This window comes from Octopus sinensis, linkage group LG15, assembly GCF_006345805.1.
Source record: "Octopus sinensis linkage group LG15, ASM634580v1, whole genome shotgun sequence".
In the NCBI taxonomy this organism is placed as follows: domain Eukaryota; kingdom Metazoa; phylum Mollusca; class Cephalopoda; order Octopoda; family Octopodidae; genus Octopus; species Octopus sinensis.
The window spans coordinates 33,020,980-33,040,941 of record NC_043011.1 but is presented as its reverse complement, the minus strand read 5'-3'; the positions used below and the strand labels follow the sequence as shown (position 1 = coordinate 33,040,941).

Below are 19,962 nucleotides of genomic sequence, written 5' to 3'. Positions count from 1 at the left end.
TAAATAGTTTGTAGTCAAGTTAAAGAATTACCTGCAATTAGCACCTGCTTTCAAAGTACACTGCTTTCCTTCCTTGCTACCACGGTAATGACAACATTTATTATTAATACAGTCTTCTTCATAACCGCAGTCACATTGCTCATCTCCCTCAACAAGCTTGTTACCACAGAACGCTGCTGTGCTGTCTATAGAATATGAAAAATATTGCAAAAAAATCAGTGGAAAGTAACTTATCATCATCATTAAACATCTATATCCTACACCAGCAAAAGTCAGACAACTTCGCAGGATCCAATGGAGTTAAGGACTGCATCGAACTCCAATGTCTGCTTTGGCATGGTTTCTATGGCTGGATACCTTTCCTAATGCTAACCACTTTACAGCATAGACTGAGTGCTTTTCTTTTTTGTGTGTGTGTGCCACCAGCACTAGTGAGGTCACCAAGCCATCTACAAGTTTACAAACCATAAAGAAGAAAAGGGGGACAACTTTATGAGAATAAGGAGTAGAGTGGGGACGCTGGCAACGAGTAGTGTCAGAGTTATGCCGTCGGGAACTTCGGTTCCTGGTAGGGCCACCCAAGGCGGATTGGTCTGATACCAAGTGGTAATAGGGCCACAACCCGGCAGACGGGGCTCTGGTGAAAATCCTCAGAGTGTCTGTTTCGGCAACCGGTGGCTCCTTGGTCGTTCTGTCTCTGCGGACAATCTGCGGCAAACAGGATGTCTCTACATGCGAGATTGTTGGGGACCGCTTGTGAAATTCATATTCCCACGAAACTTCTTCCACTGCCATGGTTCGAGATGCCTCAAGGGTAGTAGAAGAAGCCGACTCAACCTGCCCAGGGTGAATGTCGCCACAAGTACAAGTAAGTAAGTACTATATTAAATCCTGGGATGAAATTAATATTTTGTTGTGTCTAGGGAGAGTCATTATGCCAATATTATTAACAGATGCACTGGTTCAATTCCATTCTTTTATTAATAGTCAATTCATATAAAGAATCTTGCAAACCAGATACAAAAGTGAAATAAAATTAATAGATTTGGCAAAACACAACAGATGTTAAAGGTTTTACTGACACCAAGAAAAACGTCAGCAACAATTTGAAGATTCCCATTAGGAAACATCAGACAGAGACCAGCTTTGCAATGACACCAGCTGAAAAAAGAGCAGCTTTACAATGAAGAATGAATGATTGCAAAAAAATTAAAGATGAACTGCAATTAATTTTAGCAGTATAAATATGATGCAAGTGGGTGCCATTGTACAACATATATGTATTAGAGCAATCATCAACAATAAAGTACTACAGATAGTCTGTGAAATGGAAGAGGGCATAGGTGCTGTGTGGTGAGAAGTTTGCCTCCAAACTACATGATTCCAGGTTCAGTCCCACTGAATGGTACCTTGGGCAAGTGTCTTCTGTAGCCTTGGGCCAATCAGAGCTTTGTGAGTGAATCTGGTGGACAGAAATGAGAGAAGTTCATCATTGTGTGTGTGTGTCTGTGTATGTGTATGTGAGTGTCCACCACCAATGCCATCTGACAACTAGTGCTGGTTTGTTTACACCCCCATGACTAAGTGGTTCGGCAAGAGACCGAAAGAATAAGTACCAGGTTTCAAAAGTAAGTACTGGGGTCAATTTGTTGAAATGACACCCCTCAAGGCAGTGCTCCAGCATGGCCTTAGTCCACTGACTGAAACAAGTATAACATGAGGGGTATCATCATGTTTTCAACAGTTACACATGAGCTTTTAGTGCCCCTCTATGACCTTAAGGTGGTGATTAGTGTCTTTTGAGAGGGCAGGATTGTGTTTTGTTCAAGACATGTTTCATTTGTGGCAAGATTTGTTTTGATGTTTCTAGTGTTTCATCTGTTTTTTTTCTTTTTCCGGTGTAAAGTAGGTGTACAGGAGTTGTGATGTATTGTTGCATGATGACTGTATTTCATATGTGAAGTGTCACTTGTGTTATATGTCTTACAGAGTCCGAAAGTGAATGTGTAGAACAATGGTTTCCAACCAAAGTATCATAGACAGTATGATTAGGAAAGCTGTAATGTCTTCAATTTCACCCTTTAGCAGTCATTTTATTCAAATGCAAAGCTTATTCACTGATGCTGTTTTAAATTAATCATGCACTGTCTTGTGACTTCAAGATTTTGATCAAGTGATTGTTTTATTTTTCACAATGACATTATAGGGTAGGTGCAAGCATAAAAGAGGTAGAATATTTCAGTCAGATATGGCCAGTTTTAATACTAAAGGGTTAAATTAACATCAACTGGCAAAAAAAAGAAAAAGAAAATGCTAATAAGGATGTCACATACATTAAACACAGGGAGTCAGAGTGACATGGTTAATATTGTTCCACTGGTATAAAGTACAGCCTATGTGAATTGTTTTACATCACTGGAGTGGCAATTGTGTAGTATGTGAGTTGGTGATGGTGTGTATTAGACTGTTCATTCATCAACTATGTAGGAGTATGTGTTGTGTGGGGGGTGATTGTATAGAACATGTACCGTGTGAGTTTTATTCATATTGGTTGGTCCACATTACTCAGTAAGGAGTATAGGACCAGTTTCCCAGGTGTATGTATTCCTCCTGGATGGGACACCGGTCCATTACAGTTTTACTCATTTTTACCAGCTGAGTGGACTGGAGCAGCATGAGATGAAGTGTTTTACACAAGGACACAAAGCATTGTCCAATCCAGGAGGTGAAACCACAGCCTTACAATCACGAGTCCGACACCCTAACCATTAAGTCATGCACTTTCACTCTATAGTATTGGGTGGTATTTCTGTAGAGTATGAGTTGTGTGAAGGTGTGTGGTCTAATGGTTAGGATTTGGAGCTCACAGTCCTGAAACTGTAGGCTTATTTGCCTGGATCAGGCAGTAGGTTGTGTCCTTGAGCAAGGCACTTCATTTTACATTGGTTCAGGTCACTCAGCTGAAAAGTAGACCAGCCTAGTACTGATGCAGTCTTCTCTCTTTCTCCCCAGCTATCACATCCTGAATATTCCACTGGGTCAAGAGTGGAAGGGCTAACAGTGTGGCTATGTCAGCACATGACCACACAAGTACTGAAAACAATTAGTAAAAGCTCACTGTAAAGTAGTTGGTGTTTGAAAGGGCATCCAGCTGTAAAAACTGTGTTTTCTCAGAGACCAGTGTGTGTTTTTCAAATAAAATAAATCATATGTATTGAGCCTGAAGGACTGTTTGAAAACACAAAGCACATTATATAAATCTGCTGAATTATTGTTTCCACAGCATGAAACTATTAGTAGCACATATTTAAATATTGTGTACATTAAATTATATTTCTCACTGCTGGAGAACTTTTTTGTTGATCCTCTCTATAATAAAACAGTAATATATATATATATATATATATATATATATATATATATAACCAGTGGAGTGGCACTATGCAAAGGCTGAAACAATGCAAAAGGCATTGTGACCAGTGAAGTATAACATCTGATAGTCTAATCAATACCATAATATACATAAACACACAGAAATACAACTAGCTTCTTTCAGTTTCTATCACACAAATCTACTCACAAGGTTTTTGGTTGGTCTCGAACTATAGTAGAAGACACTTGCCCAAGGTATCATGCAATAAGATTGAAGCCTTCTTCCAAAACTGCTTAGTGATTTTAGACAACCTCCATATATCATTGCATTTTTTCAGATCTCATATGTTAAGGGTTGACAAAATAAACTCATTCTGAGTATAGTAAAGGATCTCATCCAATTTGAAAATAACAAAAAAAAAATTCTCAGTTTTACTCACGGACAAAACAATTTTTTTTCCCATTCTTTGAATTGATAACAGCATCAAGTACTCGTGTAATATTGTCTTTGCTGCAAGGTGAAAACATACTGTTGTGCTTCTTATCACCAGAGGTGGCACTAGCATACATAATATAATTGCCATCATTTGCATCTTTTTCTTCTGAGCCATATGGAGCACATTCCACACTTTTGTCATGCTGTAAAAACAAACAAACAAACAAAAGTTATATAATATTTCTGATATTTTTGCTATGAAAATACTCAAGACAATACCAAAATCTCAAAATAGGGGAGTGAGAGACAGAGGTGGAGAAAGAGAGAACGAAAATGATTGAACCCATAAAATCACCAGCATTGTATTGTGTCGATAACCAAAAGATTATAAAATGTTTTATTTCACAGTTACTACTGTAAAGTGGTTCAGTTAACAGTAAATATTGAATGCATAGTTGTTGTTTAGCTCAAAACCAGTCCTGATTCAACAAAGGCTGTTATAACCATGAGCCTTGTTTTGTTAAATGGGTGTTACTTGAAAGAGATCTGGTTGCTATTTTCAAGAGTGACCACATAAAGACTCACTCTGACCAGTAAAACTGAGAGATGATTGCTTTGCAGTGGTTAGTTCAGTTCACACTGTCAAGTTAAGTTTAATGATTGATTCAGCGGGAGACTTATCCAATGTCCCCTGAATGCCACAGAAACTAGAGACAAATTGTGACCTATGGATTCCAGAAGTATATAAGACGACAGGCAGGTGAAAGGTATAAATTCTAAATTTAATAGTTATTATTTTAAAGCTGGCGTTAACTAAACTCCAAGATAAACAGCTGATTATCTACGTCTATATATCCTCTGCCTAAATTCCTATTTCTTTGAAGGACAGGAAGAGGAACAACAGTGCAACAGAGCTTTTACATCCCATTCACACAAACTAAATGAAGTTAACACTCGAGCAGATTAGCGTTAAATGCAGCTGAATGAAACTTTCAGTAGGAAATAATTCAGAGTGAAAGAACTGAAAACAGTATACCCTACAGAGCCTGCAAAGTAAGCCAGACAAGCTTCTTTCAGTTTCTGTCCATTCACAAGGTGCTACACTGTGGGACTGAACCCAGAACCATGTGGCTGGGAAGCAAGCTTCTTACCACACAGCCACACCTGCACCCATATATATATATATATATATATATATATATATACTGTTGTTTCTCAATTGAAATGTGTCAATGTTTTAATACTATTCTACTCGGAAGCTCTCATAAAACAGTTGCATAATTTTTCATTCATTTGACAAAGACCTACCTACATATGACTATGTATCCCTGACTCATGTAGCAGCTACATGTGAGCAAAACTGAGCAATAAACATTATAGATTTTAAATAATACCCTTATTGTTGAGCATTTTGTAAAAATGGTTTCTTGATCTAATTTCAATAAATTAGTAGGCTTAACTCTTTAGCATTTAGATTACTCTGTCAAATGTAATACTTATTTATTCATATTGTTTTGAGTGAATCATGCATTATCCTGTAGCTTCGAAATGTTGATGATGTGATATTTTATTTTCAGAATAATATTGTAGATGTAAGAGGGCTGGATTTAGCCATTTGAACATGGAACAGGTAGGATATTAAAGGTCAGACATGGATTTCAGACATGAAGCATACTACTTTCAACAGCGTAACAGAACAGAAGCAAGAAGAAGAAGAAGAAAAGACAAAAGAACTCTTACCGGTGACCCAAAATTATGACCAACTTCATGGGCAAATGTTAACTGAGAAACTTTTGGAGGAACTCGTTGCCTAAAATTGACAAGGGTTACAACTCCAGTGTTTAAGCTCTTATCAACTTTCTTTGTACCTTCGGGGAACGGTTGAAATCTTTCACATATACCTCCCGCTGCTGCTATAAAGAAAATACATTTTTAACTGTCTAATAATATTAACGAGAAAAGAACATATATATGTATGTATGTATGTATATATAGTTAATCCAAACATGATACACACACATAAATATATAAAGATACAGTAAGTACTGGCAAATGAAAGAGGTCAACCATGAAGAAGAATTATGTATGGCAATTAAATGTGAACAATAATATTAGTTAAAAACACTGAATTGAATACAATTTGCAGGTATATATCAAATACACTGAGTGTTCAGTTGAATGCATGTGTGTTTCACTCTCTCTCTCTTTAACATGAGTAGCCATGTAGCTCCTCTACAAAAGGACTTCAACTTCCATCTAACATAAGAATGCACCCACTATTTCTTCGGGCTTAGTAGACTTGCAAGCTGCATGGCAACATTAGCAGAGCTGATGGCATGAAAAAGGAAACCTGCAGATTAGTAGGCATTAAGAGGAGCATGCAGCTGTAGAAACTGTACCAGAGCAGACACTCAACCACAGTGAAGTCCATGAACCCACTGGATCCTTTTCAAACTGTCCAAATCACACCAATATGGAATATGGGCATTAAATGATGACGATATATGATTTTGTGTGTGTGTGTATATATATATATATATATATATATATATATATCATCATCATCATCATTTAACATCCGTTTTCCATGCTGGCATGGGTTGGACGGTTCGATCAGGGTCTAGGAAGCCAGGAGGCTGCGCCAGGCTCCAGTCTAATTTGGCAGTGTTTCTACAGCTGGATGCCCTTCCTAACACCAACCACTCCGTGAGTGTAGTGGGTGCTTTTTAAGTGTCACAGACACGGACGCCGGTCAGACAGCGCTGGCATCAGCCACGTTCGGATGGTGTTTTTACGTGCCACTGGCACAGGTATCTTAACTACAGTTTCCATTTGATTTTTATTTTGATGTTGGTGTTGACGTACTTGACTCAATAGGTCTCCTCAAGAACAGCAGATCACTCTACAATCCAAGGACAGCCTGCTGTGCTAACCGTATCAAAATAAAATTATGAAGAACTTTTGCATACATTTTCTGATTCACATATTTAAATACAGAAGTAGTGACAATCTAATTCTACCAAACTTTTTGCAAACAAAATAGTACATTAAAAAAAATAAGACAGTTAGTGACAAGAAATAAGAGAAATTCATTGGTTGAATAATTAAGGTGCTAAATTTCTGACTGGTTAAATCTATATCAAGTAATATGAAGTAGAATCTATAGATAGCGTGTGTGTGTGTGTGTGTGTGTGTGTGGACAAGTGTCTTCTACTATAGCCTCGGGCCAACCAAAGCCTTGTGAGTGGATTTGGTAGATGGAAACTGAAAGAAGCCCGTCGTATATATATGTATGTGTATATGTTTTGTTTGTGTGTCTGTGTTTGTCCCCCCAACATCACTTGACAAGTAATGTTGGTGTGTTTACGTCCCCGTAACTTAGCGGTTTGGCAAAAGAGACCGATAGAATAAGTACTAGGCTTACAAAGAATAAGTCTTGGGGCCGATTTGCTCGACTAAAGGCGGTGCTCCAGCATGGCCACAGTCAAATGACTGAAACAAGTAAAAGAATAAAGGAATATATATATATATATATATATATATATACTAGCTGGTGAACCCGGTAATTCCCGGGGGTAAAGATGTTCTATTGAAACGCCTTATTACTCTGATAAAAGAAAGCAATTTCATTATAACTGCCACAAAAGGTGTATTTTCCATCATGAAAAAGTACAAAAAACTGTCAGCTGGAGTGGCGAGAGATTGTTGGAGGTTGGCGAGAGGCAAATACATTATTCCGCTTGGCAAAGGCATCTGAGAAATGTATAACTGCTGTCATTCACAGAAAATCTATTGTTTTACCGTGAGAAAAGCGCTGTTGAAGTGTTAAGTGAAATCTGGCAATTGAGGAATGAATCCATATTAAGCCTGCATGAAGCCACAACAAATATGTTGTGGAATAAAAAGCATATTTATTGTCATGGAAAAGTATAACTGTAAAAATGCAGAATTATTGGAGTAACGGGCATTCAAAAAAGTATGTACGTATAGAAATGAATGAATGAAGTTTTTAATGTTTAAGATTCAAGTTAAGGAAGGGCAATAATAATGTTTAGCAGTTCAAAACTGTGAGTAGTGAAATGCATAATTAGGTCGGCTGATTGTGAGAATCAAATATAGATCACTTTGCTAAAATCTGCAGCCCTTGGATTGTTTAAATAAATAGACAAAATCCTTTCACTTTTATAGAAAGATTAAAGAAGTATGGAAGACCCTAAATACAAAAAAAAACTATGTCCATTTATGTCCAATTACATAGGAGCTCTAGGTAAAATGTTATAGTGCATGGCCATTGTTGGGTCATAAGTAGTGTATGTGTAAAGTTTGGTGAAAACTGGTTGAGAATTGTGGAAATGTAAGCATTAGTCATTATACACAAACTTACTGTGATTTATATAGGTGGACAGTGGAAATAAATAAATCGACAAAATCCTTTCACTTTTATGAAAAGATTAAAAATGTATGGAAAACCCTAAATACAAAAAACTAAGTCCATTTATACGTGAGCTCCAGGCAAAATATCATAATGCATGACCATCCTTGAGAATTGTGGATATGTATAAATTAGTCATTATACACACACATACTGTGATATAATATATATAGCAAGAGTACATGGAAAATTGGATTCCTATGATGGACAGAAGAATGACTTCAGTTTTAACCCTTTTCGGTTCACATAACTGTCAGATGTAATGTTTACTCATTCACATTGTTTTGAATTAATCATGCCTTATCTCATAGCTTCAAGCTGTCAATGAAGCAATTATTTAATTTTAGAATGATATTGTGGGGTAGGTGTAACAGACAGGATCTGGTTGGTTTGAACAGCAAAATAAATAGAACATCTGGGTTGGATATGGCTGGTTTAAATGCTAAAGAGTTAATGTATTAAAATGTTGTAAGATACATTGAACAAAATTTTCATTTTTCTCTGAATAATTTACATGTAACAAATCATCATTTAATGTCAGTTGTTCATGCTGGCATGGGTTGGATGGTTTGGCTGGACTGGCATGCTAGAAGGCTGCACCAGACACCAGTCTGATTTGGAATGGCTTTCTATGGATGCATGCCCTTCCTAATGCCAACCACTCCAAGAGAGTAATGGGTGCTTTTATGTACCACCAGCACGAGAGTCATTTGCATGACACTGGGGTGCTTTTTTACGTGCCACTAGTATCTGCCACAAATGAATTTGATTAATGTGTGTTACACATTTTTACAAAGGCTTAGCTTTTAGAGTCAATAAATGTTTCAGACTTGGAACAGCAGCTGACTCTCAAGAAATCTCAAATGAGATCCACAATGGAGTACTCCTACTACATTTGGAACAACACTACTTCTTGACAAAAACATCCAAAAGAAAGCCATTCAAATGATTTGACAAAGAAGAAGTCATCAATTTAACTCCAATCTCCATCCCTGACGCATTTTGATACAACAGTCTCTGCTCCACAGAGCTAGCAATCTAGGTGCATGCCACTGTTTCAGTATTCATTCTGCATCTCCCTACCCACAAGCTCCAGACTAACCACTACTCGCATTCCTTCCTCCTCTTGGTGTGAATCCTCTAGTTCCCATACACACACACACATTCCCCCACCCTCCAAATCCAATTTGTAACAGCAACGTAATCAATCTCATCAGTCACAGAAAACCCTGTAAAAGTGGTGGGTATCAGCTTATCTTCCCAACCATAACCATAGAAGGGAATGAAAAAAAAAAATAAATAAATGATAACACCAACAGAATGTAAGGACTAATCATCATCGTCGTCATCATTTAACGTTCACTTTTCCATGCTTGCATGGGTCAGACGGAATTTGTTGAGGCAGATTTTCTACAGCCAGATGTCCTTGTCACCAGCCCGCACCTGCTCCTATGGCCAAACAAGTTTTTCATGGAAGATAAGAAATGGACATCTCTTACATGAAGGTGATGCTAATTTACAACCATGATATCACAAGAGCACACACACACACACACACACACACACACACACACACACACACACAGTGAGCTTCTTTCAGTTTCTGTCTATCATATACACTCACAAGGTTTTAGTTGGCTTGACGGTATAGTCGAGGACACTTGCCCAAGGTGCTGCACAGCTGGAACTGAACCTGAGATCACAAGGTTAGAAGGCCAGCTTCTTAAACCTCACAGCCATGCTTGTGTTTAACCCTTTCGTTACCAAACCGCCCAAAGCCGCCCCAAAAAAATTTTGGTTAATGTGACCAAACCGCCCAAACCCGCCCGTATTTACCTATTCATATTTAAATGAGAATATCAGAGCAAATCTCTTTAGTACATTCGTGAAAACACGTATTATACTTCGTAAACAGTTCAACTACAGTTTTGTACAACAATCAAAGTGTAATTTTAATTCCGTGAATTTTGGGAGATTTTTTTCCGAAATTTGTTCCTATTGTGTTTTCAAAATTTGTAATTCTGACAAAAAATGGATACGAATTTCATTATATCAAGCAGCGAGTCAGAATTCGAAGGATTTTCTACTTGAAGACCTTCATAAATCTAACTCTATGACTGAAAAAAAAAGCACGTGGTATTTGATAATGAATCTGATGTTTCATTTTCCGAAAGTGAAAACAGTGAATCCGAGAACTCTGACAGCGATAAAGAAAATGAATTGGCACCTGAATGGAGTGAAAATTTAAAAACTGTTTCTTTCGGTGATTTTTCTGAAGAAACTGGACCAAGCCACAGACTTTCTCAGGAGAGTAAAGCCTTAGACTATTTCTTTTTACTTTTTCGAATGAGCCTATTTGAAATCATTACGGCGGAAACGAACCGTTATGCTAAATGTAAACAAAGCGAAAGAAAGGATAGTTAGTGGTTTCCCACAACCTTAAATGAAATTAAGACTATTTTGCCATAAATATTATTATGGGTATCAGAAAGTTACCCAGAATAACAAATTCTATCGTAAAATTTTGTTGTATACCCAATTGAATATTAGCTAATAACCCTATAGCGATGTTTGAACAAAATTTTAATAATTTTATATTTTGTTGAATTTACCTGTATCTACATGCAATTAGAGTCACTTTGTGACAAAAATTATAGTATAGAATTGGTTGAGAATATTTCATTAAATTATCTTCCAAAAATCAGATTAATATATTGATAAATAAAAAAGTTATAGTTGTTTAATGAAACCAGACTAAATTTATGATTATGTTAGAAATTAATTGAAACACATAAGGGGTGTATTTTGGTCAGAAATATAGTAACGAAAGGGTTAATCACTAGTTGTGAAAAGTTAGCATTTTTACAGATTGCTTTAGTTTACACATAAATTACCTGTTCTATGAGAAAACCGATAGGTGAAAATAATGTCAACATTGTGATTAGCTGACATTTCTGTATTTCATGCTGATGGAAAGAAGGTCAACAAATGTGGTGTGAAATGAATTAAAATGAGCTAAAAATAGGCTGCCTCTCAAACAATTTTAAGAGACTAATTAGCCATCTTGTTACCAACCAGTGATTTTGTCATTGTCAATTAATCTTCAGAGTATGGATATGTTTGAATGACATGGGGAAGAAAAAAAGGCAAGGTTTTGTAACTGTTCCTCTGTCTGAAAGAGAGGTGGAGACTGTTTTTCTCTCAGATAAAATAACAGCCCTAAGACATCAAATTCCTCATCTCTTTCATCTCTTCATCACCACCATCATCTGAACATACTTTTTCCCCAGACTTGCACAGATCTGATGGAATGTTTTGCAACACATTGTCTATGGTTGGAAGCCCTTCCTGTTGCCAACACTTCTTTGATTCCAAGCAAGGTAATATTTCCCATGGCCAGACATATTTTCACAGATTATTGAAAATGAACAACACTGCTTGCATGACAATGACTTTCATTTATAACACACATACATAAATATTATACTTTTACAAGATGAGTGGTGACAGTGACTTCAAAGTGGAAGTCTGTGCCCAACAAAGGCTAGTAGGTTGAAACTTTGAAGTCACTAACTATGTATGTATGTGTGTGTGTGTGTGTGTGTGTGGTGTGTGTGTGTGTGTGTGTGTGTGTGTATGCATGTATGCATGTACATATATATGATTGGCTTCTTCCATTTTCTGTCAACAAACCCCATTCACAAGGCTTTAGTCAGCCCAGGGCTATACAAGAAGACATTTTCTGAAGGTACCATACACTGGGACTGAACTGGTAACCATATATATACATACACACACACTAAGCTTCTTTCAGTTTCCATCAACCAGATCCATTCCACAAGACTTAGGTCAGCCAGAGACTTAATGAATTGTTGCTTAGCTCCAGTTTAATGCTAACAGAGTAAACCTATGACCAAATTTGTTCCAGTAGCAACTGTCCAGCCATTTTATATGCCTACTCAATAGGCCAATATGCTGGAAATAGCAGCTTAGTCTAATGTTCCTCAAATTACACCCAACTGTTATAAAAGAAGAGAACTTTTGAACATGTAATTTCATCCACATAAAAATTGGTTGTTTCCATTACAAACTGGAAAGAAGCAAAATAGTTAATGGAGGACATACAAACAAGAGGCGATTAAACAACAAAAAGATTAAGAAACAATTCACTTACTGTTAGGAGATCCAACCCAAGCAAGGCCCAGAGTTCCACCATTGAAATCTCTATATGTGAATATGTAGGCCAGACAAAAATCATCATGAGAAGTAAGAGAGTTCTGATTTAGAAAGTTGCTCACATCAATATTTGGAGAGCAGAACTGACTTGGATTTGTCCCACTGTTGCAATTCTCAGTTTCTGGTGTCATAATCTATAGTTAAACAGCAAAGTAATAATTTAGTCGGGTAAACATTGGCATCATAAACTGAAGTCAGTTACATAAATCATATCATAAGATACAAGGAGATAAATAGTTGCATCACAAATTACAATCAGATAAACAATGATGCTTATAAGCCAGACAAACAGGCACATCATCATCAAAAGAGCGATAGCTGCTACAAGTTGTTAAAAATTACATCTCTGAAATCTCTTGACTGTGATTCTGCCCAGACGCTCATATATCAGCCACTGGGTGTCACTGATGACAAAGACCCTCTATTGGTCATAAATTACACTTGGACAAACATTGATCATAAGCGAGTCAGATTAGCATTGGTGTCTTTACAGTGAGACAAACAATGATACAAGCTTCAGTAGAACATGGCTGTCATTAATTATAGAATGATTTTGATGTCATAAGCTACAATGAGATATGAGTGTCAAAACCACGGTGAAACATGAACATAAATATCAAAGCAACAGTGAAACACAGCTGCCATAAGCTATCAGATACTGTCATTAAAGCTAGTGAAAGATAGATGTCAGAAGTTATAGTTGAATATCAGTGTTAAAGACTGCATTGAAACATGAATACCATAAGTTACAGTTAAAACAACACAAAGTGTTCATAAATTCCTCAATCACTGCAAAACAAATATTATACAAAACTATAGTTCAACAGAGATTGGACAATGAAAAATGCGACAATAACAAGTTGAATGAAGAATCAGCTAAAATTTACATTTGCAGCAACAAAAAGCTAAATAAATGAATTAAACCAAATATTCTATTGGACAGTTAGTTATACTTACAGTAGTCCGTTGTACAACAAAACTGACACCAAGAAAATAAGATGACCCATCATATGTTGTAAAATTAGTATCTTCATAGATCGATTTAACTGCATTCACATGATTTACAAATAAACCAAGTATTTCGTCTCTGGCCTGTGTAGGATTCTGTAATGATAATTGTCATGAATTTACTATGATTAAATTGAACTATTTGACTAGATAGATACTTGAACACAAAAGAAGCAACACACTAGTAGCTTCATTAAACATATAAATCATTGATTCTCAACCATTCCCTACTAGAGGTTCATTTTGCCCATGAAGGCCAGGTTTTTGAAAGATCTGTTTACTAATAAATAAGCCAATTTTATCAGAGCAAACTTATTTCCCCAGTTTCATCACAAAATTGATAGTTATGATCATCACCATTTAATGTCTGGTTTCCATGTTGGCATGGGCTCATGGGTTTGACAGGAGCTGGCAAGCCAGAGGACTGTGCCAAACTCCAATGTCTGCTTTGGCATGATTTCTATTACTGGATCCCCTTCCTAATGCCAACCACTCTATAAAATACACTGGTGCTCTTTATTTGGCACAAGCACCAATGAAACCACCAATGACTCACAAAACAACGCCTCTCAACTGAGGAACGTGAACACAGAATGAGGGAGATGGTTTTATGCTAGGCTGAAGTTATGTGCAACTGGAAAATTCTACACACTGAACAACAGCCTTTTAAAATTTCAAACACAACTCACAAATCCTTAGTGGACTACCAGGGACCTGCAAACCCTAGACTGTGAGCCATTGTATTTAAAACAAACGGAACTATCACAAGTATTTTCTCAGACTGAATGAAACTGAGGATTGAGTAGGCATCTGCATTCTCTGAAAAATATCAGTTGAAATTTGGCAATATTCTAAGTTTCCTGCAACAGTTTTCCCATGCTAATTTTTCATCTATGAGAGGAACAGGCATAGCTGTGTGGTTAAGAAATTTACTCCCAAACCATGTGATTTCAGGTTTTCAGTTCTACTGCATGGCACCTTGGGCAAGTGTCTTCCACAACAGCCCCAGCTTGTGAGTGGATTTGGTACATGGAAACCTAAAGAAGCCTGTTGTGCATGTGTGTGTATCACATATATACGTGGTTAGGAGCAGGCATGGTTGTGTAGTAAGATGTTTACCTCCCAGCCACATGGTTCTGCATTCAGTTCCACTGCATAGCACCTAGGGCAAGTATCTTCTACTATAGTCCCAGGTTGGCCAAAGCTTTCAGAATGGATTTGGTCGACAGAAACTGAAAGAAGATCACTGTGTACCTATGTCATTGTATGTGCGTTTGTTACTGTCTCCAAGCCTTGACATTGCATGATGGTCAATAACAAGTATCCCTGTGGTGCAAGTAGAGTCAAATCTTCCATGGAAACATGTCTGGACATAGGAAGATATTACCTTACTTGGAAACAGGTGAGGTTCAGCAACAGATAGGGCACATAGATGTAGAAAATCTGCCTCAAAAAATTCTGTCCAACTGATGCAAAGATAGAAAAACAGTATTAAATGAAGCAACAGCAGAACTTAGTGTCAGCCAGGCAGACATAAGTAAAAGAAGAGATGTATGTAAAAAACACAAGACCATGACTGTAGTCAGGTTTATGGTTTAGCAAATATGGCTAGTAATCAAGCACCTTAACCTCATATACATTACATCAAATTATTATTATGAAATGATGAGGTAGCGAACTGGCAGAATCGTTAGCACAGCAGATGAAATGCTTAGTGGTATTTCACCTGTCACTACATTCTGAGTTCAAATTCCACTGAGGTTGACATTGCCTTTCATCTATTCAGGGTCAATGATATATGTACCAGTGAAGTGCTGGGTTTGATGTAATCAATTAGTCTCCTTCCTTCAAATTTCAGGCCTTGTACCTATAGTAGAAGGAATAATTATGAAATGACGATAAAACTTCAACTGAATAGTCTTTGGCGTACTTACATATTTTAATGTTACAGTCATATACTCCCATAATTGTGGATCTGACTGTAGGAACAACGTACATGTTCGATTACGTACTGAACTTTTGCCATTCTGATTAGCACTCCGAGTATATCGTAACCTGCCTTCAGAATGACTGGTAGTCTCCTGCAAAAAAATATAACAAAAAGTGAAAATAGATATAAATTTGTTCAGTTTGGTATAGTTCAAATTTCAGATTACTACTAAATGTAATGCTTATTCAAATTGTTTGGAATTAATCAGACATTATCTTGTGACTCTGAGATTCCAATGATACAAATGCTTATTTTTAAAATGACATTATAGGATAAGTATGAGAGGCCAGATCTGGCAAGTTTGAACATAAAACAGACGGAATACCTGGGCCGCATATGGTTGGTGCAAATGCTAAAGGGCTAATGGATTAAATTTATCACCCTTAATAACAGTTTACCAGCTTGCAGAGATGTTATGGGCTTTACCTATATAAAACAATTCCAGTTTTTATTTAGCTAAATAGTTATCTTTTAACTTCTACTTGTGTCAGACATTAGACTGCAGCCATGCTGGGGCACTACCTACAAGAATTTTTAGTCAAACAAATCTACTCCAGTATTTATATAAATTTTTTTTTCCAGCTTGGTATTTATTTTATCGGTCTCTTTTGCCGAACCGCTGCATTACAGGACATGAACACTCTAACACTGACTGTCGAATAGTGGTTGGAGACAAAAACAGACAGAGACACAAACACCACACACTGATATATATATATATATATATATATATATAGAGAGAGAGAGAGAGAGAAAGAGTTAACAAAAACACATATGTCAGAAACAAGCACACTCTGAAAACCAGAGCAGTAATTATAACAACAAAATTTTATATAGGGTCACCCAAGGTTTCAAAACCTTGGGTGACCCTATGTAAAATTTTGTTGTAATATATATATACATATATACATATATATATATATATATATATATATATATATATTATATATAGGGAGAGAGAGAGAGCTTTAAAGTTAAAGAATTAAGGTTTAGAAAGTAGGCGTTAAATGCAGTATCCAAACTTTGTTTCAGGGTAAGTCTCAGGTAGTGTGCCTGCGTAGCACATTTGCCACTTATGGCTATCAGGCATCATCAGCAATACTTTGCATTCATCATTGGATCTATGTCCAAAACTTCCAGGGTGCACGTAGGGTATATTTTAACGATTGATGGAGAATACAGTGTAAAACAAAAAGCATTTATTATATTAGCACAACAATTGCTTCAGCTTCAAGCTGCACTGCTCTCTGGTGGTATTATAGTATCATTCCATGTCCACTAGGGAACAGTGCAATTTGAAGCAGAAACAATTGTTGCGCTAATAAATGCTTTTGCTATATGCCGTCTTCTCTATTAATCTTTGAAAACATATATATATATATATATATATATATATAGGTGCAGGAGTGGCTGTGTGGTAAGTAGCTTGCTTACCAACCACATGGTTCCGGGTTCAGTCCCACTGCGTAGCACCTTGGGCAAGTGTCTTCTACTATAGCCTCGGGCCGACCAAAGCGTTGTGAGTGGATTTGGTAGACAGAAACTGAAAGAAGCCCGTCGTGTATGTATATATATATATATATATATATATATAATTAATTAATAAGGGTGAGAGAATTAGATACTAATTAATAGTATATCTATTCAACACCAATATTAATAAAAGGAATTCCAACCTTGTCTGATTTTCACATTTTATTTACAATCTTATAATGATATAAGATAATATAATATAATAAAATAAAATAAAATAATAGAATGTTAAATGTTCATTCTGATTGAACTAGTACTTTCATGCATTAAATTCTGCAATCTTCAGGTTCATGTAGTAGTGGTGACAGTCAAACTTTACAATTTTTGACAGTAGCGAGATGATTGAATCTGTGTCTTAAATACACCTGTGTGGGCTCCAGAGTGCTAGGTTTTGCAAACTGTATTCTGACCAATCAGTGTGTAGTATCACTCAATTACTTAAGCTGATTGGTTGGTTGAGCTGATTGGTTTTAGGTGTCACGCTTTGTTGGACATGTCAAGAGTCCTGTATCTTAACCCTGGCCGAGGTAGCAATTGTTGGGCTACTTTTAGAAATGTTGTAAATAGCCTTTTTATAATTTTATATTTCAATTGTCATCATCATCATTGTCAGCACCTTAATTATTGTTGCTAGTGGTGATGGTGGTGGCAATAGAACTTTTAACCCTAAATAAGATAATTTTCCTGCTATCTAAGTATTATTATTATTGCTTATTTAGCTTGGGTTCGAATTTATCAATAAAATTCTTTTCTCTGATTTTCCTCTCAATTTCACTTGGGCTGTGTAATTTGTAGAATGGAAATATTATATATATTTTCCGACCACATGTTGCTAGGTGGTTACTCAAAGGTATCTGACAGACCTCTGGGTCTCTAATCTGTTGTCGGTGTACACGTGAGCGTTCTGATAGTGCATTTCCCGTCTGACCTACATATATTTCTTCACAATTTGGGCATTTGATGCAGTAAATTAAATTTCTGCTTTTGCAGTTCATATTCGCGTTTGTGAATATTTTCCCGGTTTTTGTGTTTATATATTGGCCGGTATGTATGAATTGGCATGTGCCACATTGGCTATCATTACATTTAGATACAGTGAATGTTTGGTCTTTGTTGCTAAGGTCAAATTTTGCCTTTGTTAGTAATTTTTTCAAGTTTTTAGGCTGTCTTTTACCTTAGACATAGCTCGATCCGTGATTATGTCTTTTAATTCATTACTTTGGGCAATGATTGGTAGGTTTGCTTTGGTAATGTTGAAGATATTCTGGTGACATGGGTTGTGTGTCACTATGAATGGTATGACTTGTTCTTGTTTTCCTCTTCCTTGGGTTGTCCTAAGTTGTTGTATGGGTATTTTTATAGCCCGCTGTATGCCATTTTCTATAAGTGGAGATGGGTATTTTTGTTTGAGCAAAAATTCTCTTAGTTCTGTTAGGCGTTTGTTCCTGATATTTGCATCTTCTATAATGGTACAAATTCTTCTGGCTAGGCAGTATGGGATGTTGCGTTTTGTATGTGGTGGATGGCACGACTTAAAATTTAGGTATTGATGTGTGTCTGTGTGTTTATAGTATATATCTGTGGTGATGGTGGTGTCTTTTTTAATTACCCTTATATCTAGGAATGGTAATTTGATACTACTCATCTCCTTTGTAAATTGGAGAGATGGGTGTAGGTTGTTCAGGATGATATATATATATATGTGTGTGTGTGTTGTGTGTGTGTGTGTGTGTGTGTGTGTGTGTATGTCTGTGTTTGTCCCCCTCCAACATCGCTTGACAACAGATGCTGGTGTGTTTACGTCCTCGTAACTTAGGGGTTCAGCAAAAGAGACCAATAGAATAAATACTAGGTTTACAAAGAATAAGTCCTGGGGTCGATTTGATCGACTAAAGGCGGTGCTCCAGCATGGCCGCAGTCAAATGACTGAAACAAGTAAAAGAGTATATATATATATATATATATATATACACACACACAATGTGATTCTTTTAGTTTCTATCTACTAAATCCATTCAAAAGGCTACAGAAGACACTTGCCTGGTGTACCACTGAGCTCAGGACCATGTGATTAGGAAGCAAACTTCTTACCACACAGCCACACTTGTGCCGACTATATTCAAATTTCTCTGAAGAGGTACCATAGTGCAAGTAAACAGTTAAATAGACAATGCAATCCAGCTCTACATTTATTGTTTTTATATCACATAAGGTTACAGGATTCCAATGAGCCAGTCACTAATTGAAGCTTTCCAATGGTGAAAGTGACAAAGGATAAAGGTGGAGTAAGTACCACACAAAGGATTTGATATCCATATTTTAGCTATCATACTGAGGTCTTCCTCATTTGCCGAAATATTTCAGCAAAATTATACCCAGATGGTTTGAGGCATCATCACCACAATAGTATAAAAATTGTGGTTTTGGCAGTTAAACCGACATTTCCATTGTGTCTTCCTCTCAAATTCATACAACTTCAGCTAATTCTTCTGGTCCTTCACAGAGACAATTACCGTTGGTGAGGCCTGGTTGCCTGATAACCATTATCACAAGGTAAAAGTATACCTTGTGCTAAAAGTTTATCCCCCCAAACAAAACAAAATAAATACTTTAAAAAATATTATTACTCAGGCGCAGGAGTGGCTGTGTGGTAAGTAGCTTGCTAACCAACCACATGGTTCCGGGTTCAGTCCCACTGCGTAGCATCTTGGGCGAGTGTCTTCTGCTATAGCCCCGGGCCGACCAATGCCTTGTGAGTGGATTTGGTAGACGGAAACTGAAAGAAGCCTGTCGTATATATGTATATATATATATGTATGTGTGTGTGTTTGTGTGTCTGTGTTTGTTCCCCTAGCATTGCTTGACAACCGATGCTGGTGTGTTTACGTCCCCGTCACTTAGCGGTTCGGCAAAAAGAGACCGATAGAATAAGTACTGGGCTTACAAAAAGAATGA

General features: G+C 36.8%; 1 protein-coding gene and 1 non-coding gene across 4 annotated transcripts in view; both read right to left on the bottom strand.

Moving 5' to 3' along the window:
* Positions 1-19,962, bottom strand: part of LOC115219650 (disintegrin and metalloproteinase domain-containing protein 10) — a 106,139-nt gene that overhangs the window by 20,581 nt on the left and 65,596 nt on the right. For 2 of the 3 annotated variants that reach the window (XM_036509607.1, XM_029789821.2), the window contains exons 6-11: positions 15,419-15,565; positions 13,434-13,580; positions 12,415-12,610; positions 5,549-5,721; positions 3,813-4,011; positions 32-185 (exon numbers count right to left, since the gene is read on the bottom strand). In XM_036509607.1, coding sequence (XP_036365500.1) covers positions 32-185; positions 3,813-4,011; positions 5,549-5,721; positions 12,415-12,610; positions 13,434-13,580; positions 15,419-15,565 — 1,016 coding nt within the window. The remainder of the gene's footprint in view (positions 1-31; positions 186-3,812; positions 4,012-5,548; positions 5,722-12,414; positions 12,611-13,433; positions 13,581-15,418; positions 15,566-19,962) is intronic. The other variant, XM_029789822.2, reaches the window with a different exon arrangement.
* Positions 12,766-12,901, bottom strand: LOC115220072. Its single transcript, XR_003882456.1, has one exon. It is a non-coding gene; the product is annotated as a U11 spliceosomal RNA (small nuclear RNA).